The sequence below is a fragment of the Dipodomys spectabilis genome, unplaced genomic scaffold (genome assembly GCF_019054845.1).
Source record: "Dipodomys spectabilis isolate Male_0828 unplaced genomic scaffold, ASM1905484v1 ptg000096l, whole genome shotgun sequence".
In the NCBI taxonomy this organism is placed as follows: Eukaryota; Metazoa; Chordata; class Mammalia; order Rodentia; family Heteromyidae; genus Dipodomys; species Dipodomys spectabilis.
The window spans coordinates 2,322,612-2,350,542 of record NW_024870773.1 but is presented as its reverse complement, the minus strand read 5'-3'; the positions used below and the strand labels follow the sequence as shown (position 1 = coordinate 2,350,542).

The following is a 27,931-nucleotide window of genomic DNA, read 5'->3' as shown; positions in this document are numbered from 1 at the left end:
ACAGTCTCTGTGTTTCTACTGTTTGAGAAATTGATGAGCTCAGACAGACTATTCCTTTCCCTCTTCATTTATATGTCTTGCTAGAAAGCCTGGTTCATACCTGAATGAGTCTTGACATCTGTATAGAGACCAGAGCAAGGTTTTCCAAACTGACCTACTGAGTAGATCATGAAACCAATTTGGGAGAATGGTATCAGTAGTCAAACAGGAGAGAAGGACCAGAGCATATCACATGTGTATGAAACGTATAAAAAGATGGAAAGGTCTGTGAAACTCATTCTGTGCATGCAGGTGTCTATAGCATGTTTTGTCTTCTGTGAGCAGGGCTGGTGGTACACACCTGTAATTGCTAGCCTCTGCTACATAGCAGGTGTATGCCAACCTGAGCTCAGTCTCACTATACAAAAACCCCAAATTGCTTTACTGTGGGTTGTGACTAAGTCTAAGTGTTCCTGGGCCAGGGAGACAAGCTGGCCCACCCCTTGTGTCTGTGTGTGACAAGTGAGTGTGCCCACCCCTTGTGTCTGTGTGTGACAAGTGAGTGTGCCCACCCCTTGTGTCTGTGTGTGACAAGTGAGTGTGCCCACCCCTTGTGTCTGTGTGTGACAAGTGAGTGTGCCCACCCCTTGTGTCTGTGTGTGACAAGTGAGTGTGCCCACCCCTTGTATCTGTGTGTGACAAGTGAGTGTGCCCACCCCTTGTATCTGTGCGTGACAAGTGAGTGTGCCCACCCCTTGTGTCTGTGTGTGACAAGTGAGTGTGCCCACCCCTTGTGTCTGTGTATGACAAGTGAGTGTGCCCACCCCTTGTGTCTGTGTGTGACAAGTGAGTGTGCCCACCCCTTGTGTCTGTGTATGACAAGTGAGTGTGCTCACCCCTTGTATCTGTGTGTGACAAGTGAGTGTGCCCACCCCTTGTATCTGTGCGTGACAAGTGAGTGTGCCTCCCCTTGTATCTGTGTAACAAGTGAGTGTGCCCACCCCTTGTATCTGTGTATGACAAGTGAGTGTGCCCACCCCTTGTGTCTGTGTATGACAAGTGAGTGTGCCCACCCCTTGTGTCTGTGTATAACAAGTGAGTGTGCCCACCACTTGTATCTGTGTGACAAGTGAGTGTGCCCACCCCTTGTGTCTGTGCGTGACAAGTGAGTGTGCCCACCCCTTGTGTCTGTGTGTGACAGGTGAGTGTGCCCACCCCTTGTGTCTGTGTGTGACAGGTGAGTGTGCCTCCCCTTGTGTCTGTGCGTGACAGGTGAGTGTGGCATTGGAACACAGACAGCCTCCTCTTGGGTCTCTTGTCGCCCTAGGGCAGGAGCATATGAGTGTTTGTCCTCTGCTCAGGATACAAGCCCAGGAGGGCTGATGCTCACCTTGACCTTCATCCCTCACGCCGGCTTTGGCACCCTTTCACCTATGTTGCTGCCTTTGCCAGGCTGGACTTCAGTGTGTCTGCTGTGGCTGAAGAATAGTACTTGTGGCTTGATGAAACTGCCTTCAGTCCTCCGGGCCCATTTATTTAAATGGGATAAAATTAATTGGGATAATGGAGATAAACGTGCAGAGTGCACCGGGACTGTGCAGTTCCTTCCTGTAGCATGAGTTTCTGGGTCAGCTTGGACCCAGGCACAGAGCAGTTATTACACAAACCTCCTAAAGTGTTAGGGGGTTTTGCCTTGTCTTTTCTCTTCCCTTCCTTATCCTTCTTTGTATCAATGCATTTCCACCTATTAGAGAAAGAGCAACGAGAACCTGTTGAATACTGTCTACTTAGAAATGTGTTACAGTCTCCCAGTCCTTCTAAGAAATAATTCATGGAGAGCAGCCAGTTGTGTCTGAGGACACCTTTGCACATTCACTCATTCACTGTTTACCAGTCCCTGTCTCCATCCCCCCCCCCCCCCCCCCCCCCCCCTGCCCCGTTCCCACTTGGCTGTTCCCACCCCTGAGGTCTCTGATGTGTTTCCTTTTGTCAGTCTCTGTGAGCTCAGTCTGTATGGGACCTGCCCCCTGCTCCCACCATGGGAGATGGATTGCAGCCATTGTTCTCCTGGGCTCTTGGCAGGCTGACTGGGAGACAAGGCTCCAGCAGGCCATTCACTGCTGCCTTCTCCTTGAGTCTGGTAGAATTGATACGTTAATAAAAGCCGCCGGTGCCCAGCCCCCTTTACAGCTCTTTCACAGATTTATTGTGTGAGTCTGTCTGCCTGAGTGTCTAACTTATAAAGAAAACAAAAATGGTTCCTTTTTGCCCATTATTTCAGGAGAATAATTGGTCTCTGTCAGATTAGTTTCTGGGGGCTCCACTCTGCATGTGTCTGTGGAGCTCTTACACTAAGACGTACCTCACTGTGGAGCTGAAAAGTATAATCTGCACATTTTAATATTTCTCTGTTCAGTGTTGTCAGAAACAAGCCTCAGTGAGCCCCACGGGTGGGCTGGAGAGAGTGCGGACGGAGCCCAGGTGCACGGAGGAGCAGGCGCCCTCGGCTCCCTCACCTGCCTCCCTGGCCGGAACAGCCCAGGCTAGCAGTCATGTCAGGAACTAGCAGCCACGATGGACTGGGATGCACAGGAGTCCCTTCTGTTCACACTCTGTCCTCCAGAGAAATTTGGGGATGGAGGTAGTAAAAAGATAGGGCAAAGCCCTAACCTGCACCATGTCAGACTGGGCCTTTTTGGGAACAGGCTTCTTGCTGAGGAAAACTAGTTAAAACTAGGTCATTGGGGTGGACTGTAATTCAGTGTGATTGGTACCCTCACAACACCAGAAGCTGGGGCGTCCAGAGCCCCAGAGGCCACCTCCTCCAGGCCAGGAGAGGGGCTTACAGAGATAGGACTCCCACCTCCAAGGGAACCAGCCCCACAACACCTTGATGTGGACACCCAGAGCTAGGAGGGACTTGTGTGAACTTCGCTGCTGGGGTCCTTTCATGGCAGTGCTAACAAGCTTACTTGTAGTGTGTCTTTCAAAACACTGATAACAGGCTGTTTTTCATACCTGGTATGATGGGAAGGGTGCCTTGTAGGCTTGTATCTTATAGTCCTGTGACTGGGGCTGTGGTGGAGCCTTGGCATTCAATCACAAGGACTCTGGGGCAGGCAAGCTCCACCCACTTTTATCTGTGGAGCTCTTCCAAGCTCTTGAGAATCCTGTTCTCCTCCGCCTACCCCTCTATGGAGAGTCACAGAGGTTCTGCTGTATAGCTAGTCTCCTTGATTCTGGAGCCCATGCTCATGTCTCCTCTCGGCTCTAGGCTCATCTCCTGGAGCACATCTCATCCCTTGACTCCCTAACGTTACTCTGGGCTGCCTTAGCCAAAAACTGGAATGCAATTCAACTAGGTGTTTTGTCACAACTCTGATTCACAGGTAAAAGTAAACAAAGCCCAGACGGCTAGGACTTGGGGTGTTTTGTGGACAGGTCCTCCTCCCCCAAACGGGTCTCCTCTCTGTGGCCAGTGGACTCCCCTAGAACAGCCCTGTGGGCACAGTGAGGCTGGCACTTCCCATCGCACATCATTCTAGGAGGAAATGGATGATAAACCCACAGGGTTCCAAGCAAGCTGTGCAGATAAAGGAAAGCAACCCACAGGGCACTGGTGACACCCATTGGTGTCCCATCTTGACTTGGAGTGAGGATTGAATTTAGGGCAGACTGTCTGAGCAGGAAGTCCTTGTTGAAGTGCTGACCCTGATTGGTGCCAGAGAGCAGTGCCCCTGTGGCATAGAGGCAGCAAAGCACAGGATGACCCCGCTGCTCAGCACAGAGGCCCTGTGTGGGAAGGGCTCATGGTGCAGTGGAGCATCCCCGGCATGACCGGAGAGCAGAGTCTGTGGGTGATCATGGAGATGGAGTTTTGTTTCTCGTGAGGAGAGGTTAGCTATTGAGATGCAAGAGTCTGTGGGTGATCATGGAGATGGAGTTTGTTTCTCGTGGGGAGAGGAGGGTTTATCAGAGACTGGGACTAGAGTAGAGAGACATCACTGTGGCTGCCCTGTGTCCTTGTCCTTTGGGCTGCCCTAGTGTTTATGCGGTGAGGCTTGCCTAGTACCAGAGACCAGATTTCTGACTGTGGCCCTGGTTTGCATGGGTATCTGGGGAAGTGAGACCCAAGTTTCTGACTTTTCCTGGTTTGCAGGTATATCTGGGGAGGTGACTGTGCCCGTGGTGAGGTGTTGAGCCCACATTTCTGACTGCAGCCCTAGTTTGCACGTGTATCTGGGTAGGTGACCATGCCCCTGGCAAGGTGCTGACATGAGCATTCATTGTGTTATGTGACCTCTTGAGTTCCTGGTACCTGCCTTCAGCACCATTATGGCAGGTGAGAACACTGTATTATGCCATGACACACCTGATGGAACGGTTCTGAAAATAAAAGCAAGTGTAACAACAAGTGCTGGTGGAGGAAGTCAGTGGGACTCTCACTGAGGCTGGAGGAGGAGCAGATGACTTGGTGGCTGTAGGAACAACTTGGCAGCTTCTTGCATAGCTAAGCACTTGCTCACATGTAGACCAGCAGTCCCACCCTGTGTTTATCCAAGGGTGATGGAAATTCACGTGCTCATGGAATTATTGATAGCTTTGTATTTTCCCAAGCTAGCAGCTACTTAACTGTCTCGGAGGCAGTGGAAAACGTGCCCAGCCCCTGAAGTAGGCGTGAGCACCATCTGCTGCAGTGCAGTGGCCGTCTCACAGACCGCCTGAGCAAGAAGTACATCAGGAAGCCATAGGCAGGGTGATTCCTTTTCCACTGCAGAAAAGGTAAACTCTAGAGAAACAGGAGATTCAAGGTTACCATGGTCTGATGTGTGTGGAGCTTTTTGGGGGATGGAGCCATTCTGAATGTAGAGCATAGAAATATTTGCACAACTATATGCAACTATCAAACTTCAGCTCTATTGCTGAAAAAGTGGGCATTACTGTAAGTTACAGTAGTTAAAAAGTAGGGAAGAAATCATAAGCCAAGTCCAGAAAGTGAGATCAGTCATGTCATGTGCAAAGCTATGGCAGAATAGGCCAAAGCTGAGCAGCTCTAAGGTTGACCTAGCTAGGTAGAGCAGGACTCTGCTACCAGGATGCAACCACACAGCCCGGGACTTTGGGAACCCAAGTGAATGTATGCCTGTGTAAGGGCTAGAAAGCATGGGGGAGGGAGAGCTGGAGGGCCGTCAGGTCTTGGGTGGTGCAGCATTGTACAGATGAGGTCTGATCTTAGAGAGACTTGAGGTCCATGGACAATGTGTTACCTTTTCTTAGACATGGACACAAACATATGAAGTCATAATTTCTATTTCAGAAAAATGCCAAAATAGGAGTAAGCAGCAGGTTTCCCGAGGACCTTTGCCCACTGCATTGCTCCACACCTGTCATCTGCAGAATGTTTTCATTTGGGGATTCTTCTCTTCTTGGCTTAGCTGTCAGGGCTGCAGGCCTGAACCTGCCCTGGTGTCTTTATCATTTGTCTCATAGACCCACTGAGTCAGCTATGTGAACCCACATCTCCAGGAACACTTGCATGTATCATGCTAATCACAGGTCAAGCAGATGACTGCTGTTTGAAAGGCTTTGTTCATTACCCAGGTGTCTGTGGAGCCACAGGGAAGACCAGGCCTTTGTGGTGGTGTTTCAGAGGTCTGCCTGCCCAGCTCTGGGTCTCAGTCGTGAGGGCAGCCTGTCACCTGGTGTTTGGAGGACCGGCTGCTGGGGTTGCTGCTCTGGGTCTCAGCCGCGAGGGCAGTCTGTCATCTGGTGGTTAAAGAGGACCAGCTGGTAGGGTTGCTGACTTTACTTTTGGATGAGGCAGAGCACAGTGGTCGAAACAGTGTTTAGAAAAACCTGTGTCACCTGCAGTCTATAAATATTCTTTGGCTTTGCCTGGCCTGGGAAGGATGCCTGTGTTCAACTGTGGCTGCTGCCCTGTGCTCTTAGCCAAATGACTGTCAACCCAGAAGTTAGTCTCTGGTTTGTCACTAGTTGCTTCTTCCTCCGTGGACATTAATGACACATGACTTCCTATCTTTGCAGACAAGGCTCAATCTTTTCTCTCGAGACTTTCTGTTTTTTCTTGAGTTTACTAGAAGGATCAGGAAAAGGAGACGTATGGTATGAGGCTGGAGCATACAGAATTGCCCAGTGAATTCATGTCTGTTTGGCTTGTGATTTGGCATCCTCATGAGTCTGAAGAGGGCATTTGAGCGGGGGGGGGGGGGGGGAGCATCCTTGTGGATGGATGGAAAGGGCAGTTGAGCTGGGGGCATCCCTGTAGATGGATGGAGAGGGCAGTCAAGCTGGGGGCATCCCCATGGATGGGTGGATGGAGAGGGCAGTTGAACTGGGGGCATCTCCGTGGATGGATGGATGGAGAGGGCAGTTGAGCTAGGGGATTCCCCATGGATGGGTGGATGGATGGATGGATGGAGAGACCAGTCGAGCTGGGGTCTCCTTAGGTCCAGACATGCCAGGCTTTCTTACAGGAGGGGACATTGCTGCTCCTCACTGTCAGGGTCTTGAGTTCCCTGGGTTGTGAGACCACCTCTGAGTGCCACCTGCCCACCAGGCAGGCTACATACGATGACTTGGTGAATTCTGACTCTCACCTGGAGCAGGGCCAAGTATGTCTTAGCCCCTCGGCTCAAGTCTAGTCCAGCTACCCCCTGCAGACCATCTCCAGCCATAGTGGCTCCTCTTCCTTGAGCTGCCTTTTCATGGGAGAAGAGGTATTGAGCCTGGGCCAGGCCAGCTTGGCAAGGTCCTTGTGGAGTCCCTGGCGAGAGCCTTGCTCTTGTCCTTGGAGAGACAGGCAGTGAGCTTCCAGAATGATGATGAGCTAGTGAAGAAGAGAGGGGAGCTTCAGTCTTCATCTTGCACATGGTATCTCTGAGTCCACACGCCCACAGGTACTCATCGCTGTCCCAGGACCAGCACTGTCATCTCCCAGTAGTCCTCCCTCGCTTACCCTCCAGGTTCTCATGTGTGTACAGAGGGCACCAAACCTGGAATGGGGCTTGTCAGCTCAAGCGGTGTGGCTGGCATTAGCCTTCACTCTGTGTGGGTCTGTCTGGCTGAGTCCCTCTTCCTCTTGAAGTTCAGGGCTCCTCCGCCAAGCAGTTCTGGTTAAGGATTTCCTGCATGATGTTATTCTGCACCCACGTCTCAGTTACCTGCTGTCACCTTATGAATCATCCCAGACACAGTGGTTCACAACACAATGCTTGCTTGTTCTTGAAGCTTGCAGTGGATGGGGAAGTCTTTGGTGGTGAGAGATAGCCTCTGTGTCTCTGGTGTTTGCTGGCTCTTGACTGGGGTCTCCTCTTTCCACTTGGTTGTTACCCACAGCCCAGGCCTGCTTCCACAGAGTTGCTGGCATGCGTTGGGCAGAGCCGCTCAGGTGACCAAGTCCAGCTCCCCACTCCAGCCATCCACAGAGGAGTCATGAGGAAATGTGCCCATTTCTGAACTACCATATTCAAACCCCACTTCTCTCCAGAATTAGATCTCTGGTTGGGAACTTATGACTTTGAGTGACGAGAATGTGGTTCAGTGGCTTAGGCTATTAGTGTCTTACCCTGTATGAGACTCTGCCGGCCTCCTCCTACACATTGCCCTACTTGATATGTCAACATTGCTACGAGTGGAAAACATGACTTCTTTGTCTGTGGTCAGAGTAGAAAGTTGAGTTTACCTCAAAGTCTGAGTTCCTCACAGCAGGTTGCTTCTGCCTCAGTAGGTCAACAAGACAGTATGTGCATGGGAGAGGCAACATTTGTAAACAAGTCTTCCAGAGTTAGGTGAAAAGAGGAGGGGTGGGTTGTGGCCATTTGCTACCCAAGCAGCTGTGGGCCACAGCAGGGGCCAGGTAATGTGGGGGAGCTTACTGAGTTTAGCCATCCTACTGTCTGCCTGCCCTGTCAGCCAGTCAGGCCTGCAGTCACTGTGTATATGCCCCTGATTCTATCATTCAGGCCTCCATTTTCTCCTCTTTTACCTGGAGTGCCAACATTGCTTCTGGGGTGGTGATAAAATGCAGGAACACAGAGGTTTGGGCAGTGCCTAGTAACCTTGTCAGCCTGTGGGGTGGTGTCACTGTTGTTGAGTAGTGGTGAGTTGCCTTCTAGGATTGCCTGCCTGCTTCTCATCTCTCTCTCTCTCTCTCTCTCTCTCTCTCTCTCTCTCTCTCTCTCTCTCTCTCTCTCTCTCTCATGTGTGTGTGCATACGAGTGCACGCACCTGTACTGGCATCAGTACCCAGTGATGACCTTACATTCAGTCCAGCAATGACCACGAGGTCACGAGCCCTCAGTGTTTGGCCAAGTTCTTGGAAAAAGCACAAAAACAATAGAGAGGATGATGCACACTACTGTCAAAGACTGTGGTAGTGCCAGCCTCTACTCAGCCCAGCAGGAACCTCTTTGGAGCCTGTCTCGGGAATAAAGGCCTCAGCATCTCTGGAGTAGCTCCCAGACCCTGGAGAGCATGGACCAGCTGTGTCTGGAACGGAGGCCAGGTCTGCTCAGCTGTCCTGATGCCTCAGCAACTCCGTACATGCATGTTCACATGCTAGCCATACAGTGTCTGCACTAGAGTTTAACATTGCTCATGCAGATAATTTAAGAATATGAAGTAAAATTGGAGTAGAAACAGCACCCAACATTCTCACTCTAGCATTTTTACTTCCTTGCATTTCATTTCAGACCAATCCATATGGATATATATTTTATATAGTTGCTTCATTGTGTACATAAGTATCTTCTGCATTTTCATCTAACATAAGCATCTTGCATATGCTATGTGATCTTTATCATAATTTTAATGGCTGTATAATACTCTCTTAAGGGGCTGTAACATAAATTAATCTTTTAGTAGAGGAATATTTTAAGTTCTTTTATAAATAATGCTGCAGTATGTGGATGGAGTGGAATCCTTATTTTGGGTTAATTTTTGTGATAAATTCACAGAAGTCCTGTAGTGGAGCTGGAGAGGTGTCAGGCCCTGTGGCTCCCAGCTCCCAGGAAAAGCAGCAGCTGCCTATGGTGCCAAGGGTTTCTGTGGTCCCATGTACCACACCATGTTTGGGGTGGCACAGAGGCTCTGTCCAAACGGACGTCTGCGCCAGGCTCAGTGCTGAGAGATCAGCCATGGTGTTAGTGGCTCCCCTGTTCTTCCTGTGCACTCTCTCTAGCAAGGCAGAGACCTTCTGTAGAAGAAGGATTGGCACTTACTAAAGCTAAGATCTTATGGGAAAAGTAGACTTAGCTGGTAGCAGTTGGATCTACAAATGGAGAATGCCCATGGTGCTCTTTTTAATTAGCAGGAAGGGTGTAGTAGTAAGGGGTTGAAATTCTGTTTATGGATGCCCGTGTGTGAGAACTTCTGTGGACTAATGCCTGTATGTCGTCACTCTGAAGTGCTCCTTGCTTGGTCTTTCCCCAGATGCAGACAGTGCTTGTGGTGCCTCTCCTGTGGTTCCTGTCTCCCGCTGCACTCACCATCTTTCTGACAGGCCCTTGGAGCCACCCTCGTTTTTCTTCTTCACTGTGTCACGGGCATCTTATCTCAGCCTTTGGGTTGCACAGCCTCAACCTGGCTGCAGGTGTCACGGGGGCACGAGATGTGATGTTACACTACCACCTCTCCTGTCACTACCTTTTCTCCCTGTCTGGTAGTGGGCCAACATCACCATCCCATAACCACTCTACGACTTCCACCTGGCACTGATCAGCTCCCCAGGAGCCAGGGCCAGCTACAGAGCCAGCTTGGGTTTCCAGTAGGTACCACCCACACCAGTCACCATACAGATTTCTCCCTTCTTCCCATGGTCTCTAGGGTGCACAGGTCATGCTGTGTCTCCCTTCTTCCTGTGGGCTCATCTTGGGATGCAGAGGTCAAGGCGTGTTTACTTTCTTCCCGTGGCCTCATCTTGGGTACACAGGTCATGCCATGTCTCCCTTCTTCCCATGGCCCCATCTTGGGATGCATAGGTCATGCCGTGTCTCCCTTCTTCCCATGACCTCATCTCAGGATCCACAGGTCATGCTGTGTCTCCTCCCTTCTTCCTGTGGCCCCATCTTGGGATGGTCATGCCGTGTCTCCCTTCTTCCCATGTCTCTGGGATGCACAGGTCATGTCCTGACTTCCTCAGCAGCATTCTGAGGCCTCTGTTCTCCAGCTTACTGCTCACCTCCCTCTTCAAGTTCTAACCTTAATGCTCCCAAGCTGAATGCAGGAATCTGAATGAGCCCCTCCCTTGGAAGTAGGGAGATTGCTGCATGGGTCACCTTCTGGTTGGAGGATCGATGAGTTTGCCGGGCCTGTACAGGCCTGGTGGACATTTAAGAATGCCCATCCTTCCTACTCTAGGCTGCTCCACCTGGGCTCTGCTGCCTAGAAATGTGAGAATTTGTGATACTTTGTGTGGAGCTGGCAGGAAGAGACTTATTCACAAAAATCTTCGTTTAGTTCTCACCCCTGGGGCCCTTAGGGGCTCTTAGTAAGTGGAGATCCATAAAACAGATTCTTGATCTGCTGCTGGTTCTGACTCAGAGGCCACAGGAATGTCAGGTGAGACCCCTGGTATGGAAGCCAGGCCATGCTTGCTGGGAGAACGGAGGCGTGGTAGCGTGGCTCAGGATGGAGGTGTTGAGCCCAGGCTGCTGCCAGGTAGTGAGGACTGGGGTCACCGTGGGGGTCAGGATGGCAGGAAGGGAACTGGCGAAGGGGGCGGGAGTCATGATGCCAGGACCAGCAGATGTGGATGATTCCTGCTCCCCACCCCACCCCACTCTGCTCTGCCACTGCCATGGGCTCTGCACCTCAAAACACTGCCTGTTGCTTCATCTCCATCACAGTCTTGCCCTCTATTGGGAGTCAGTAGTTACTGCTTTATTTTAAAATGCATCTGCTTTCTATATAAGTCAAGAAAGCATTTGCTAAAATAACTAATGTTCTTGTGAAAAGCCATTTTCCAGTCAAGCTGGCTGATGTGTACAGCCTTTCTATGTGTTAGAGAGTCTGCTCAGGCTAGCTGACAGTGGAGCTGCAGTGGAAGAAAGGTTTGGTTATATGCCAGCTGGTGGCTGGGTTTTATGTTCACAGGAAAAGACAGACATCAGCGAAGGACTCTATAAAGCAGCAGGTACTGAGTTTACCTCTGGGCCTTCATAGGTCTAGGGGTTCCTCACCCTCATGACCTCAGTGGTCCTCACCCTCATGATCTCAGTGGTCCTCCTTCTCCTTCATGATCCAAGTGTCTCCTCATCCTTATGGGCTCCATATTCAGAGCAAAGAGAAGTTGTAGGTGTGTTGCTTGCTTGTGACCACCTCATGCTGGCTTCTCCTGTGGTCTTGGGGTGGGATGATTGTTCTTGGAAAGAGGACTGTGATATGAAGCAGATCACCTCTAGGCCTTAATCCTCCTCAGTCTTCCAAACTGGCTGATCATTCTCATTGGAAAAATGGCTTTAAAGTCAGCATATTCCAGGAGATATACACCTTAGTTCTCTTGGCAGGAGAGGAGAAGAGTTAAAATACTGTTAAAATGTCCAGGCACCCCAGAAATACACATTGACAGATGTTGGCCCAGGAATGTTTAATTAATTGCTCTCCATTTATGTAAATAAGATACAGACAGACATTTTGCTTGTAAGTTTCTAAAGTGTTAGATGGATAGAACAATTGGGAGAGATGTGTGAAGTTCCTGTATACACTACCCCCAGTTCCACTATGCCTACAATGTTGCCTTAGTAGGGAAAATTTTTCATTTAAAGAATCAACCGTTGGATATCTTTTTGTCAGTTAACTCCCTTCTCTGTTCTCATTTCCTGAGCTTCCTCTTGCCGTTGCCCTTTCTGGCCTACACTGTCCAGGATACCCTTTGTCTCCCCTCAGCTGTAATGCCTTCTTAGACTTTCCTTCTGTGTTGTTGGTTCAGTGATTGGTTTGTATTTTGATGGCTCTGGCAGTTGGAGAAGTCCTAGGATTGTATGGGCTTTTTGTTTGTTTCTTCCATGGTCAGATTGGGGTTATAGACCTGGGGAGAAGACCACAGAAGTAAAATATGTATTTGTTTCTCAGCAAGTCAAGAAGGAGCCAGCAGGAAATGAGGTTAGTGTCCTGTGGAGGAGCTGGACCCTCAATGGGAGAAGTAACACTTAACATTCTTAGTGATAGGATTGATGTCCACTTGGAGCCTTAGAGTTGCATTATTCTGTCCTTGTTTGGTCTCAAGGCCATTGGAACTGAGGTTCATGGGGAGTAGCCAGAGTTGATTGAGATGACAAGCCAGTACCACCCCAGCAACCTCAAACTTCCCTAGTGTGTTTGACATGTTAACACTGTTTCCCAATATGTAAGACTGTGAGTGTTCTTACATCGTTTGTTGGTTGGTAGCTACACATCCTGTGGAGAAACTGGATGTTATGCAGTGATACACAGGCCAGAGGGTCCTCATTCTCATAAACTGGAGGCTTCCTCTGCCTAACCCTGAGTGAGGGCCACTGAAGAACCAGTAGCAGCCAGCAGTTCCTTGTTCCACTGTAGACCATCTGTGGAGGAAACACTTGGCTAGGTATGCAGGCCATGGTCTTCAGCAAGAAACCAGTGTGCCCTGAAACCTTGCTGTTATCTATCATTGTAGTGTCTTACCTTTTGAGAGATGGGCCACAAGTCTAAGTTGCTACTTCTTGCTACCAAACCTAGCAACCAGGCTTTGTAGAAATTTGAGTACTGCGGTTTGCATCAGGCTTCTTGACAGTTTCTGAACAGCCTTTAAATAACAAAGACAGTCAGTCAGTGAGAAAGGAATCAGTCATTCAGGTATTTTTGGTTCACATTCTGTGCCTGAGCATATGGTCTAGTAGCTAAAACAATTTAATACTATGAAATATACTTCAGTAGGGGAGACTAAAAACAGCCTATTTTCCCCCCTCTCCTTCCACAGTAATGGAATATCATCTTCATTGCAAGCATGATGTTAGCTGCTTAAATTATTTGAAGGCAATTCTGGACAGTTTAGCAATATGCCTAACATTTATTCTTCATTATTAAGTAAGCATGTTACTTTGGTAGTGTTTCATAATTGAAAAAACATCACAGGTGATAATTGTCCTAGGTGGAATGGGTTGGTGTGGTGTTACACCATGAAGATGTCCTTGCCAATTTGTCTGCTTGGAAGTAGGATGGGTTTGGGCTGCTGTGCTTTCAGGTCATGGTGAGTAAAGGCATCCCCCCTGATCTCACTCACACAGGGCCTGATTCTGTCTGGGTCAGCTGCCTGTACTGTGTCCTGGGCAGGGTGTGCACTCTGAGCTGTGATTCTGATGTCTAGGTCATAGCCACCAGCCTGATGGGTTAGGAAGTGTAAGACGAGAACCTCAAGTTCTCATTGTTCTGCCCACATATTCTAGAGAAAGAGAGGGAAAAGTCTCAGCACCTGCTTCAGACCATGGGGTCTCAGGTGGAACGTGAGTGTGTCCAGCTTTCTGCAGCGACAGCTCCCTACCCTGACAGCAAGCCAGAGTCCTGAGGAAGGCCTCCGGGTGTTGTGTTTGACCCTTTCTTCCTGGTGGAACCTGACCCACCACCTCTCTGCCCTAGATTTGGCTCAGCTTACTCTGCTGGTGTTGCCTCACCAGCCTGGCCACCTAGCCTCTCCCCTATCCCCTCCAGTTGGTTCCCACCCCAACGCCAGAGCAATGGGCACAGCCTCAGACTACCCTGCCATGCACGTCCTGACCCTTTCCCTCTTCTAGAGCATCTGCCGCCAACCAGCCCCTCCCCAGCCTTCCCCTTGCCTCCCTCAGTTCCCTGCGCTGTGACCTCCCTGTGCCCAGTGCACAGCCTTTCTCAGAGGCTTCCCAGCCTGGCTGCTGGGTCCCTGCCCTTGCCCCCTGTGGGACACGCATGTGTGGACTGATGGGCCAGGACAGAGAGAGGAGAGGAGATAGGTATCTGGGTAAGTGAGCTGCAGCCCAGGGAGTTGTGCCTGAGCTCTGAATCATCAGTAAGTCTGATCATCATCCCAGACTGTCTTTGTAAGGTCTTGTTGTGACCAAGTGTGTTTCAGGGCAAGTGGTTACCAGGTCATTTCATGCTAAGTTAGCTGATATAGGGGCAGCACTTCAGCCTAAGTGTCCTGGGTTCAGATCCCACTTCTTTATGCATCTCTTGCCCCTCAGACTTTGTGTCCCAGCCTTGTCTTCTGTGTGGTGGAGATGGTGATTGTCAGAGGACAGCATGTATACAGTGTCTTTGTCTTCATAGAATGTCCTTGTGGGTGTTGGGCAGTGGGTTTCTTCCCCCCCCCCCCCCCCCCCCCCAAGCAGGTAGCTAACTAACTGATTGCAAGTTTGGGCTTGGAAGCCCAGAAAATATCAACTCTGTGTGAATGACAGGCATGTACCTTTTGTGACATGTGGAGATTGAGCCCCTGATGACTTGGCTTAACTTGAGCTCTAGCCTGCTGTCCCTGTTCTGACCTGTGTGGGGACAGCTTCAGCTTTTCACTGCTGTGTGACTTGGACAAACTTTTAACCTGTCTGATCTTGTGAGTCAGGTCATTGCTAGTGAGTGGTGGCAGCTGTGCAGTGGCCTTCATCAGAGAGAGGCCCAGTGTGGTCTCTCCTGCCTGGTGCTGTGCCCCTGCCTCTCCAGTGTGTTCCTGTGGGTATGTGTGGCTGATGGGTGGGAGGAGGAGGAGGTTGGATGGTTTGAACCAGTAGCCAGTGTTTATGAGAGGCCAGAAGTCTGGTGTGGGAGAGGTTATTAGCCACAAAATACTATAAGCAGGCTACAAAATAAAAATTAGCACCTAATTGAAAGTCTTCGCAGTGCTGCTCAGGCAGCTTCATGACCTGCTGATCTGCTTTCCCATACAGTACTGTGAAACTACTGGTTAGCAGCTGATTCTGCCACTCATACAGCTACCATGGCGGTTACAAAATTATTGCCAATTATAGCTTGAAAGTTTATAGCCAGATAATCTCAGAAACTAATTACAAGCATCTTGTCCATCATTTTATAGCAGAAAATACTGAACTCAGGGCCTTGTGCTTACCTGGCAAGTCCTACCACTCTAGCCGAGCTATGTCCTCAGTCCTTTTGCTTTAGTTTGTTCTTTAGATAGGCTCTCCTATCTGGCCACTCTCAGACCTCGATCTTCCTATACCTGCCTCTTGAGTAGCTGAGACTATAGGTGTGAACTCCTGACCAAGAAAACTTTTAAGTTGGAAAAATATATGTGGTTAAATACATTTTTACATATGGGATAGGAAAGTACTAGGGGTGCTAGGGAGTCTGAGCAAGGCCTGCTGGGTAAGAGTTCCCCCCATACAGCCTGACCCTCCGGCTTCCCTTGCAGGGATAAACCGGGCTGTACTGCCCACTGCAGATGCCGCAGGAGGAGAGAGAAGAAAAGCTGTGCCAAAAATGGGGACTGAGATTAGTTCCTTCTTGTTACTGTGCTTCGGGCAGCAATGCCAAATGCAGAGAATTGCATTTGGGAAAGATGTGTCCTATGGATTGCCACTTTGCCTCCTCTTCCTCCCTCTCTTTCCCCCTTCTCCTCTCCCTCCTCCTCCTTCACAGTACTGAGGCTTGGACTCAGGACCTGGAGCTCTCACTTGGCTTTCTTACTCAGGGCTGGCACTCACCTGAGCCACACTTCTTTCTATTCCAACATTTTGTTTAGCTGACATGACATAGAGTCTTGGATCCTCTGATCACAGCCTCTTGAGGAGCTAGGATTACAGGTGTGAGTCACCACCACTGCCGCAGGATTGCCCTTCTTGAAGGTCTCACTTTGTACTTTAAAGAGCTGACAGAGGTGCCAGCCTGGTCCTGAGAGCTAGCTGAACCCCAAGGAGTGGCTTCTGCTGCCCAGGCTTCTGTCAGCATCTGTTCAGGAAATGGCTGGTCTGTAGTACTAGGCCCAAGGGACATTTCTGATTTGTATTCTGCATAGAAACCTTTCTTATTTTATTCACAGAAATCAGATTCCAGAGGGTGGAAAATGCATTTAGCTCTGTGGTTGTGGAGTTGTAATTTAGTTTGATTTACTGTTGATGAATTAGAGCAAAACATTTGCCCAGATGAGTGGGATATATTCCACAGAGCTTGCATAGTCTTTGCTCTGTAGACCTACGCCCTGGCAGTCTGCTCCCCAGCCCCTAGTATGAAGCCACAGAGAAGGCCCACAGCCACCCACTCTGTGTGTCAGGCACCCAAACTTAAAGCAACTGCCTATAGAGCTCCCAGAACCTTCAGAGGTTTGCTTAGAGTCACCTGAGTTGTCTCAGAGCCACCTTTGTTTCCATGACCTTGCTGCCACAGAATCTCTCTTGTCTAGTCCACTTTCCCTGCTGTCTTCATCCTTGAAGCTCTGGGATCCAGGGCACTGCTCTGAGCACTCGCAACGTGGGGGTGAGGGGCGGTACTTTCCAGCAAAGCCACATTACACTGCTCTTCTGGGTTCTGACCTTGTAATCCCCTGAAAGGGGCCCCTAGGCAGGAACTCAGCCACCCACCATTCATCCCCTGGGCTGACTGCATGGACCGTGTCCTAAGACAGTGTGCATGTATGCGTTGTGCGTGCGTGCGTGCGTGTGTGCGTGCGTGCGTGTGTGTGCGTGTGCGTGTGTGTGCGTGTGTGTGCGTGTGTGTGTGTGTGTGTGTGTGTGTGTGTGTGTGTGTAGTTGATGCATGAAGGCATGCTTCAGTATCAGCAGATTCATTTGGTGTCTTTGTTCCTCCAGGAGGACTGGAATGAAATTGACTCCATTAAAAAGAAAGACCTGCTCCACAGCAATGGCGATGAGAAAGGACAGAGCGTGGAGACCCTCCCTCCAGGTACTACCAGCAAGCATCTTGCTTTGCCTGAGTGACAGAATGAGTTGAATGTACTGCTCTGAACAAGTGGTGATGGGTAGGTAATGGCTCTCCTAAGCCAGCACACTACCCTAGAGACCCTTTTCTTTTCTTTTCTTTTCTTTTTTTTTCTGGGTCCGGTCATGGGGCCCAAACTCTGGGCCTGGGCACTGTCTCTCAGCTCTTCAGCTCAAGGCTAGCGCTCTACCACTTGAGCCACAGCACCACTTCCGGCTTTTTTCTTTTTTCTTATGTGGTGCTGAGGAATCGAACCCAGGGTCTCATGCATGCAAGGCAAGTGCTCTACCACTGAGCCACCTTCCCAGCCCCGAGATTCCTTTTCTTATTCTGTTAGCTCCATTGGGGGTGGGGGATGGGAATTAGTCAAAGAGAAAATAGAATTGAATAGAATAAGAATGATGTGTATTAATTTAAAATAGATGGTTTTTTTAGAGCAGTTTTAGATTCATAGCAAAATTGTGGGAAGATACAGAGTTCCCTTATGCCCCCACCCTACACAGACACAGCCTGTCACTGCCAGAGTGGGACATTTGAAACAACGTGTGATCTGCATTGACAATAAGCCACCACCTGGATTTACACTGAAGGTCACTCTCTTGACTTTGCACGTCTTGTGAGTTTTAGTAACATGGACTTACCATTGCAGAATTGTGAAGTAGCTTCAGGTCCCTAAAAACCCCTTGTACTTGGCCTGTTTGCCCCTCTACTCCCGACCCCCTAGATCTCAGGGTCCAGCTCTGCATTTCCAGGCTGTCATACAGTTGGCTTCACACAGTCCACAGCTGTTTCAGAAAGGCTTCTTTTACTTAGTGACAGGCATTTAAGGATCTTTTATGTCTTTTTGTGGCTTGGTAGCACTTTTCTTTTTAGTGTTGTACAGTATTCTGCAGTCAGGATATACTAATTTTTTCCACTACATCTTGATGGCTTGAAGGACATCTTGGTGGCTTTCAAATTTTGGATATTATGAATACAGCTGCCATCAGTATCCGTGTACCTGTTTTTGTGCAGGCACAAGGTGTCAACTCATTTCAGTAAATACTAAGGAGCATAATGTGTAGAAACAAGGCAAGACTATGTTCAGGTTTAAGAAATTCTCAAACTGAGCTGGGTATTGTGCCCCAAGCCTATCATCCTCACACTTGGAAGGCAGAGGAAGAAGGATGGTAAGTCTGAGGCCAGTCTGGGTTACATTGTGAGACTCAATCCTGTTTCAAACACAACACAACAAAACCCAAACCAGTTATCACTGGTCACTTTGATTTGCTTCATATTATGTTCTATGAGGTTTACATTTAAGACTATGCCATTTTGTGTTTGTTCTTGTGAAGGAAATAAGGTTTGTTTAAATGGATTTATTTGCCATTGGGTGTCTAGTTGCTTTATAACCATTTATTGAAAGCTGTATTTTTCAATTGTAGTTCCTTTGTGTTTTTTTGTTTTGTGTTTTTGGTTACACATTGGTTGCCTGTATTTCTGTTTTGTTTTTTTTTGTTTACTCATTGGTTGCCTGTATTTCTGTTTCTGAGCTTTGTATTCAGTTCAGTTGATGTATTTGTCTGTTCTTGGCAATACTACACTTTGTTCTGCGACTCTACAGTATGTCTTGAATTTGGCCAATGGTAGTCTGACTTTTTTCTTCTCCTTCAAGATAGCAGTGGCCCTTTTGCATCTTCTAGCGAGATGAAGTTTCACATCATTGTGTTGATATCCACAAAATAACATGCTGGGGTTTTTATTGGGATTGAATTGATCAAGCTGAGAAAACTGATGTTTTGACTATTGTGCCTACTTATCTACAAATATGGGATATCTTTCTATTCAGTTCTTGGATTTCTTTTTTTTTTAAGTAAAAATATTAAGTTGGGCACCAGTGGCTTACACCTGTATTCCTAGCTACTCAGGAGGCTGAGATCTGAGGGTCACAGTTCAAAGCCAGTCTAGGCAGGAAAGTCTGTGAGACTCTTTATCTCCAATAAACTACTCAGAAAACTGGAAGTGGTGCTGTGGCTCAAGTGGTAGAGCACTAGCCTTGAGCTGAAGAGCTGAGGGACAGTGCCCAGGCCCAGAGTTCAAGCCCCATGACTCACTAAAAAAAAAGTTACTACGTAGATGTTCCATTTTTCAGTTTTATTCATGCAGATTGGTGTTGACATCAATGTGACATTTTGTTGTTGATTCTTGTGTTAATTTTTTTTTTGGTGGACTGGATTTTAAACTTCAGCCCTTCTAGGCAAGCACTCTACCACTTTAGCCACACTTTCATCCTTCAATATGACTTTTCTATGTTAATATTGTCCTTTACAGCCTTGCTATAATTGCTTCCAGAAGCTTTTCTATTGATTCAGATTTTCTACATAGGCAAATGTGTCATCTGTGAAAAGAGATTTATTTCTTCCGGTTTCTTTAGTTCCTACATTAACTGGGTAGAAGTTATCAAAGGGGTATCCTTGTCTTCTTCCTACTGCAGAGGGACAGTCAGGTTTCTTGTTCATAAGTATCAAGGTGTACGTCATTGTAGTGGCATCTTCATTAACTTGAAGAAGTTCTCTCATGCTTAAGATTTTCTATCACAAAGGTGTGTTGGGTTTTGTCAGGTGTCTTTTCTGTATCTACTGACACGAAATCATTCATATAAATGTATATTTGTATGCTTTTATTCTTTAGCCTATAGATAGAATGGATTGCATTAATTGGTTTTCCTTTGTTCAACCAGCCTTACATAACTCATACAGATCCCTCTTGTTTGTGGCCTTGAGCTCCTTTTACACATTTATGGATTTGATTTGCTAATACTTTGAGAGTTTTGTATATGTTCATTGGAGATGTTATTTTCTAGTTTTGTTTTCTTGTAACATCTCTGTCTGAGTTGGGCATTAGGGTATTACTGGCCTCACAGATAAGTGAGGAAGTTCCCTCTGTTCCTACTGTATTCTGGAAGATACTATAGAGAACTGAGCTGGCATAATTTCTTCACTGAATGTTTGGAAGAACCCATCCGATGCTTCTTCTGTTTTGGAGAGGTTGTTAATTATTGATTCAGCTTCTTTAATAGATGTAGGTCTGTCCAGATTGTCTCTTTGTGTCTGGGTTTTGGCCGATTGTCCTTTATAGAATCCATCTATTTCATCTAGGTAATTGAATTTGTGGGCCCAGAATCATTCATACTGTTCCTCTTAATGTCTGTGGGATCTGCAGTGAGGCTTGCTCTTCATTTCTCTCTCTTCTATCTTCAGTCATGGGGTTTGAACTCAGAGAAGGGGCACTGTCCCTGAGCTCTTTTGCTCAAGGCTAGTGTTCTACCACTTTGAACCACAGTTCTACTTGTTTTTGAGTGGTTAATTGGAAATAAGAGTCTCACTGATTTTTCTGCCTGGGCTGGTTTGGAATCGTGATCCTCAGAGTAGCTAGGATGACAGGCATGAGCCACCAGCACTCAGCCTCATCTCTTTATTAATAGTTCTTGTGCTCCCTTCTCCTGGCTAGAGCCTTACACACTTGTTGGCCTTTCCAAAGATCCAGCTTTTGGTGACATTTGTTTTCTCTACATCCTCTTTTTACTTTCATTGCTCTCTGTTTCCTTTTTCTTTTTGCTTGCTTTGGATTTAACTTTCTATTGTTTTTAAGGTGTAAGCTTAGACTGTTGGATTTAGATCCTTCCCTTTTTTTTTTTGGTGCTGGTACTTGGGCTTGAACTCAGCACCTAGGCACAGTTCCTTAGTTTTTTCAACTCAAGGCCACTTGAGCCACAGCTCCACGTCTGGCTTTTTGATGGTTAATTGTAGATAAGAGTCTCATAGACTTTCCTGCCTGGATTAGCTTTGAACTGAAATCCTCAGATCCCAGCTTTCTGAATAGCTAGGATTACAGGCATCAGTCACTGGTGCCTAGCTTCTTCTCTAATATATGCAGTCAGTGTTATCAATTTTTTGTGATTGCTTTCTTTGCATTCCACAAGTATTGATAGATTTTTTTGTTTTCATTTAATGAAAATATTTTAATATTTCCCGTTTGACCTACACATTATTCAGAAAGGTGTGTGTGTGTGTGTGTGTGTGTGTGTGTGTGTGTGTGTGTGTGTGTGTGTGTGTGTGTAAGAGAGAGAGAAAGACTTGAACTCAGTGTAGATACTGTCCCTTTGCTTTTCACTCAAAGCTGGCATTCTACCATTGAGCCAAGCTCTATTTCTGGCTCTTGGCTGGTTAATTAGAGATAGGAGTCAGAGATTTTTCTGCCTAGGCTGACTTAAAGTCATGATCTTCAGATCTCAGTCTTCTGAGTGGCTAGGATTATAAACCCAAATCACCCACCTGGCTAGAGGATGGTATTAATCTCTTAAGCATTCTGGATTTTCCATCTCTATTTCTGTTACTGCTTTTCAATTTAATTCCTCTGTGATCATACATTATATGGTTTCTTTCTTTCCTTCCTTCCCTCCTTCCTTCTCTCCTTTCTTTCTTCCTTCTTCCCCTCCCTCCCTCCCCCCCTCTCTTTCTTTTCTTCTTTTTTTGCTGCTGCTGCTTTTTCTTCTTCCTCTTCCTTCTTCCTTCTTTTGTTTTTCTGCTGATTTGAACTCAGGGCCTCTTTAAGAGCTGTATTGCTGAGCCATGCCTCCAGCTCTTTTTTTTAATGTTGGTTATTATTTTTGATAGGGATCTGCCTACTGCCCAGGTGTGTGCCTGAACCATGATCCATCTGTTAGCTTCCTGTTGTAGCCAAGATAACAGGCATGTGCTGTCACACTCAACTTATTTCATTGAGACGTCTGTCTAGGCTGGCCTAGAGAACCACAGTCCTCTTGATCTCATCTTCAGTGTAGTTAGTATGACAGGCACACATCACCAAGTCCCTCTTCTGTTAGTATGGAATCTCATGGACTTTTCTGCAGAGGTTGGCCTTGAACTGTGATTCTTCCCATCTCAGCCTCCCAAGTAACTGGGATGGCAGGAGTGAGCCACAAGTACCCAGCTGATTTTCATTAATTTAAATTTGTTAAGGTATATTTTATGTCTCAAAATGTATCTGTTTTAGAAGAAGTCTCATGGAAATTTAAAAAAGAAAGTGGATTTCATGTGTCCAGTAAAGCAGTTTGTGGTTGTCAGTTACGGAGTTCTGTTCCTGCTTCTGTTGAATTCAGCTGTTCCTGCTGCGTCTGCCTGCTGGGTCTGCTCCTGCTTAGAAGCAGATTGGTGTTGACATCTCTAACTGTAAGAGAGGATTCGTCTGTTCTGCCTCACTTTGGTAGTGCTCATTGTAGTCGGGATGTTTTTATGCCTTGCTGGAATACTGACTTGTTGTCTTTCCATGATGTTCTTCTTTATCTCTGGAAATTTCCTCCTAATCTGAAGTATGCCCTGTGAGAAATTCATGTAACTATGTATACTTCTTTTGGTTTGTGTTAATGTATCTTCTTCCATCTTTTTACTTTTTTTAAGACATACTCTTGCTATGTAACTCAGGCTGATCTTTTTAGCTTACTGTCATCCTACCTCAGCCTCCTGAGTGCTGGGGTTGTAGATATTTGCCACCGTGCCTAGCTCAGGTCTTGGTTCTTATTCTACACTGACAATCTCTATCTTTTAATTAATGTATTTAAATAATTGATATTTAAAGTTACTACTGATACGGATGATTTAACATCCACCACATTGGTTACTGTTTTTTGTTCTCATTCTAGTTCCTGATTTTGTTCTTTGTGCTTTTTGTTGTTGTTGTTATTGATTGTGGGGCTTGAACTCTGGGCCTGGGTGCTGTCCCTCAGCATTTCAGCTCAAGGCTAACACTTTACTACTTGAGCCACAGCACCACTTTTGGTTTTCTGGTGGTTTATTGGAGATAAGATCTCATGGACTTTCCTACCCAGGCTGGCTTTGAACTGCAGTCCTCAGATCTCAGCCTCCTGAGTAGCTAGGATTACAGATGTGAGCCATTGGTGCCTGTCTTTTGTGCTTTTTCTGACTTTTACATTTTTTTTTGAGGGGGAGGGGTCCAGTCGTGGGGCCTGAACTCTGGGCCTGGGTGCTGTCTCTCAGCTCTTCAGCTCAAGGCTAGCGCTCTACCACTTGAGCCACAGCACCACTTCCGGCTTTTTTCTTTTTTCTTATGTGGTGCTGAGGAATCGAACCCAGGGTCTCATGCATGCAAGGCAAGCGCTCTACCACTGAGCCACCTTCCCAGCCCCTTTTCCATTTTTAATTGAGCATTTTAGATGATTCTATGTTTTCTCCTTTTGTAGCATATCGATTTCACTTCTTTTAAACAACATTTTTAGTGTTTTCCTAAGTTTCCTTAGAGTTTGCAATATTCATTGATGCAACAAATCCAAGTCCTTTTTCTAATCACACTGCTAATTACAGGAAGTGTGTGTGTACCTTACAGTAACAGCACAGTAGGATTCCTCTCCTGTTCCCTGCTGTCTTTCTGTTCACATATACACAAACTTGCATGAACATCTTTATATTAAATATACACAAACATTGAATCCTTTGTAGTATTATTTCCTGTTCATACATGTCTTCTGTATTTTAGTGTGCAATATACATATACATATATGTATATATATGTATACATATACATATACATATGTGTGTGTGTGTGTGTATATATATATATAGTGGGGCATGAATAGGCAGAAGGGACTCTGGGCAAATGGTCCTTTGTGGTAGGGGTAAGGTAGTGAGGAAGTGTTAGTGAGCCTGGGTTCTGGGCTGTGACCTTTGAGTGCCTCAGTGTCCTTTAACACAGATCAGTGCTGGTCAGAGGGCAGCCTTGTTAAAGTTGAGATCTTCTGGTTCTTGAGAACCTCTCCCTCCGTTCAGCCAGCCTGGGTCTTCAGCCCTCACCTTCACAAGTGCCTCGCCATTCTGGGATTAGGGCCAGTTTATCAAGTGCAGTGTCCTAACAACAGATCCAGTGATTGGTTTCACATTTTGGACATCCATCTGATGGAGATGAATCCCGTCTCCTTTCCTTCTTGATTTGGAAAATGAATTTGTATGGAAAACAAGCTTCATCTGGTCCTTCTTTGCCTCCTCTTCCTTGCCTCCTTGAAGGTCTGTGCATCTGAACTCTGTGTTCATCTGGCTGGTGGCAGGGCCAACACTGAAAAGAACCACGGGCAAGACCAGCCAGTTCTGAGACCTGGGGCAGGTGGGGCCAAGGGGCTGGAAGGCTGGAGCTGTCTTTTTGGACAACTGGTGATGAAGTTGCTATTAAGGGATCTCATCCTTGGTCAGCATGATCTTTCACCGCTGATGTTCTGTTTGCTTTATGTACCTTAGTTTCATTCTTGTTTCATTCCTAGTGTAAAAAGAGCAAGGCTTCGGAGAGTTGAGGAAGCAGAGACCCACTCTGGTCCTCACTGCTTCACCCCTCCCTCCAGACTGATGCTTTCTCAGAATGAAAACATGTGGCTAAATAGAGCAGGAATGGCATGGTAGACAGACAGTGTTAACGGCCACTGATCCCAATGGAAATGGTTTGACATTTCTGCCTCCCACCTTCCAGGGGAAGGGTAAAACAAGCCCAGTTACATGTTCCTTTGGCATTGCTGCAGCATCAAGGAAGTGGTCCTTGAGCGATCGTGTCTTTAGAATTGTGGTAAAGTAACATAAGCATTACCACGTGAATTATTGTTTAGCATGTGGTTCAGTGGGTACGTGACACACAGATGCCTCTGTGGTGACTTTGGCCGTAGTCCACCCTTCACCATGCAATGTCACCATTAGCTAAATCGAGCTGTTACTTCCCACACTGCCTGTTGGCACCCTCACTTCACTCCTGTCTGTGAATCTCACACAGTGGAACCAGACAGCATTTGACCATGCATCCTACTGGCCTCTAGCAGAGTTGTGCAGATGTGGAGGCTCAGGCTACACAGGTCCGCCGACTGGGTCTGAGGCCTAGCAGTCTATACAATGTCATCAAAGAAGAAAAGTAGCTGTTTAGTGCTCTTAGGAAAGCAATGCCTTGATAAGCATGAACCTTATGGAGAAACACTTAAGAAATGAAGATCAGTAAAGCATTTTTAAAGTTTAAGAAATGCCGGTTGGTAAAAATAAGACAATTACCTTCACACTGAGCTTAGCATCCGAAACTAGCCATTGCTGCTCTCTAGCCATGTGTCTCTCCAGACCTGTTTGGGGCATATCCCCGGGCAGGCACGCTCCCCCCAGCAGATGAGGTGTCTCCTGTTCCCCTTCTGGATACAATGGACCCTATCCTGTAGAACCTCAGCCTCTCCATGTCTGAAGTCAGCCGCTGGGGCTTTGGGCCTCTCTTCCCACAGGTGCCAGAATTAAATGTACTTCCAGAGTTTAGTCTGTTTATGCATTCCTGTGAAAAATGTATAGATCATTTACACATGAATGCCTTTTCTGTATACCTGGGTGCTTTGCTGTGGTATTTCCCATACATAGCCCTCCTAGCACAGAAACTTTGAAGCTCTGGTTCCTGGTAGAGACCCCCTCCAGGGTCTGCTTTTTGAAACAGGGCTTGTCTGCATGTGGTCCCTGCCAACATCTCACGTTATAACACTTTTTTTTGGGGGGGGGGGGGTCCGGTCGTGGGGCCTGAACTCTGGGCTTAGGCACTGTCCCTCAGCTCTTTAGCTCAAGGCTAGCGCTTGTACCACTTGAGCCACTTCCGGCTTTTTTTCTTTTTGCTTATGTGGTGCTTAGGAACAATGCCACTTCTGGCTTTTTTCTTTTTGCTTATGTGGTGCTAAGGAATCGAACCCAGGGCCTCATGCATGCAAGGCAAGCGCTCTACCACAGAGCCACCTTCCCAGCCCACGTTATAACACTTTTATACACACAGCTATGGTATTCTGTTTTTGCTTAAATGACAGCCTATGAATGTCTTCCAGTGGCCATAAGCCTCCCACATTTCATATCTCTCATGGTGACAGCCACACTCACCATGGCTGTGCTGAACTGTTCTAATGGGGACAGCCAGATGCTTCAGCAAGACCCAGTTTCCTTCAGCAGACTCTACCTGTCCATAATTATTTTCTTGGAATAAATTCCTGCAGGCAAAATTGCAAGGTCAATGGCAGCATGTATTTTAAGGATTTTTTTTTTTTTTGCATTAATTGCCATCTTGTCTTCCACGGAGGGTCCATTTCTTTGCCCCACCTCCACCCCCAGCCAGCATTAGAGAAAATAATCATCATCCTTTCCCATTGTGACAAGTAAGAAAGACCAAGGCAGTGGAAAGTACATGGCCTGCGAGAGCAGGGCTGCCTCTGTGTGTGTTAGTCAGCCAGGGGTCTGTGTCAGGGCCCATGACGCACATCGCAGGCCTTCTGGTCTAGATGCCAGATTTCGGGGATGCCGATGGATCAGTGTTGGCCTGGTTGGTGGTAAAGGGGTGAGGTGGAAGCAGTGTCCCAGAAGGAGCTCTTACAGTAACTAGACGTTGCTATAGAGGGCTCTGGTGGGAAAATGGAATGTGATCTCCAGCTTTTTGGAAGGCTGCTATGCAAAAGAGGCCAAATGCCCTTTTCTCCTTTTCACTTGAAACACCAGAAAATGGAAGCACAGTGAAACAGCTTCTATGGTAGGTGAAGAAGCACATGGCAGCAGGCTAGAGTCTGCCATATGGCTTCTGTGAATAAGGAGCTCCTGAACTCAGGGCCTAGGCACTGTCCCTGAGCCCTTTTTGCTCAAGGCTAGTGCTCTCCCATTTTGAGCCACAGTTCCACTTCCAGTTTCTGGTGGTTAATTGGAGATAAGAGTCTCCTGGACTTCCCTTCCTGGGCTGGCTTTGACCCACGATACTTAGATCTCAGCCTCCTGAGTAGCTAGGATTTCAGGTGTGAGCCACCCGTGCCTGGCTTGGTAGCTGGACATTTGTAAGAGAATTTCACACACACAAGAATGTGTCTCTAGTTCCTTCTGCCTCTACTCATGCAGTGTCTAATTTCAGCAGAGAAGAGCATGTGTTCTTAAAGTCACAGATGCCTTCACACCAGCAGCAGGTGAAGGCTAGAGAGGCCACACTTTCCCTGGTAACAGCAGAGGTGGCTGGCCTGGTGGGAGTGCATGGGTATGGGGCTGCTTCTCACGTCTGTTTTACTCAGAGTGAGGTAACAGGCTTAGTAGAAGAAACACAGGTTAGCCAAGAAGAGTCTGGTTTTGGCATCATCACTGGAGTATGTAACTCCTGAATCTTAGCAAGGTGGGAGCTGAAGTGATCATGTGTCCTGTGGGTTATGGTAGGTGAGGCTTTCTCATTCCAAATAGTAGTCTTGGAGGTTTCTATGTCCATGTTCTTCTCCTGCTCTTTCCATCTGCCCACTGAGGGTAGATTCACTTGATATTTTGACTGACATTTGGAATAGAAAGTAGATCGGTGGGCCCCTTGAACAAGTTGACTGTAGTTAGACACTATCATGCATAGAAGAAATATGAAGATTTTTTTATTTTCCTGAACTTCAGAGAGGAGCTGGGCTTGATGCTGTACCCTACAGCCGCAGGATCTGGGGCACACAGGCAGGAGGTGGATTGAGGGTTTAGGGCCCTCCTAGGCTTCATAGTGATGATACTTTCTCTCAAAAACAAACAAAAAAAGCATCTTAAATTCAGAGAAGAGATCTGTGAAATTCATATATGAAAAATTTGAGCTTCACTAGTGAAACTTAGCCTCTCTTGAACATTATCATGTAAAACAGTTTCAATAGTTTATTTTTGCTGTTTTGAAAGCACTGATTCTTCAGAATAAATGAAGTCTATTTCTCTTGTAAGTTTGGGTATTTTCTTAGACTTTTGTATTATTTTTGTCACCTTTTGAGATTCCTGGGGCTTTCTCGCCCTTAATGATGAATTGTTTAGAATTGCTTATTTTAGAAGACAGTTTCTCATGGGTGAAGAAAATTTCTTGTCATACAAGATATCCAGTGTTAAATCCAAAGTATTGCTTTCATTCCTGTGTCATCGAAATGGATATATTTGTTTGTAATCCTGGCCTTTCCTGGTCTTTTCTTTTGTGCTGTGTATTATGAGCGTCGAGAGGAAGAACATGGGGAGGGTTTTCTTTTAAGCACAGGAAAATT

General features: G+C 47.0%; 1 protein-coding gene across 1 annotated transcript in view; it reads left to right on the top strand.

Annotated features, from left to right (window-relative positions):
* Galnt2 (polypeptide N-acetylgalactosaminyltransferase 2) overlaps nt 1–27,931 on the top strand; it is a 133,199-nt gene that overhangs the window by 47,451 nt on the left and 57,817 nt on the right. The window contains exon 2 of the mRNA XM_042686169.1: nt 16,746–16,839. Within this exon, the coding sequence (XP_042542103.1) occupies nt 16,746–16,839 (94 nt within the window). The remainder of the gene's footprint in view (nt 1–16,745; nt 16,840–27,931) is intronic.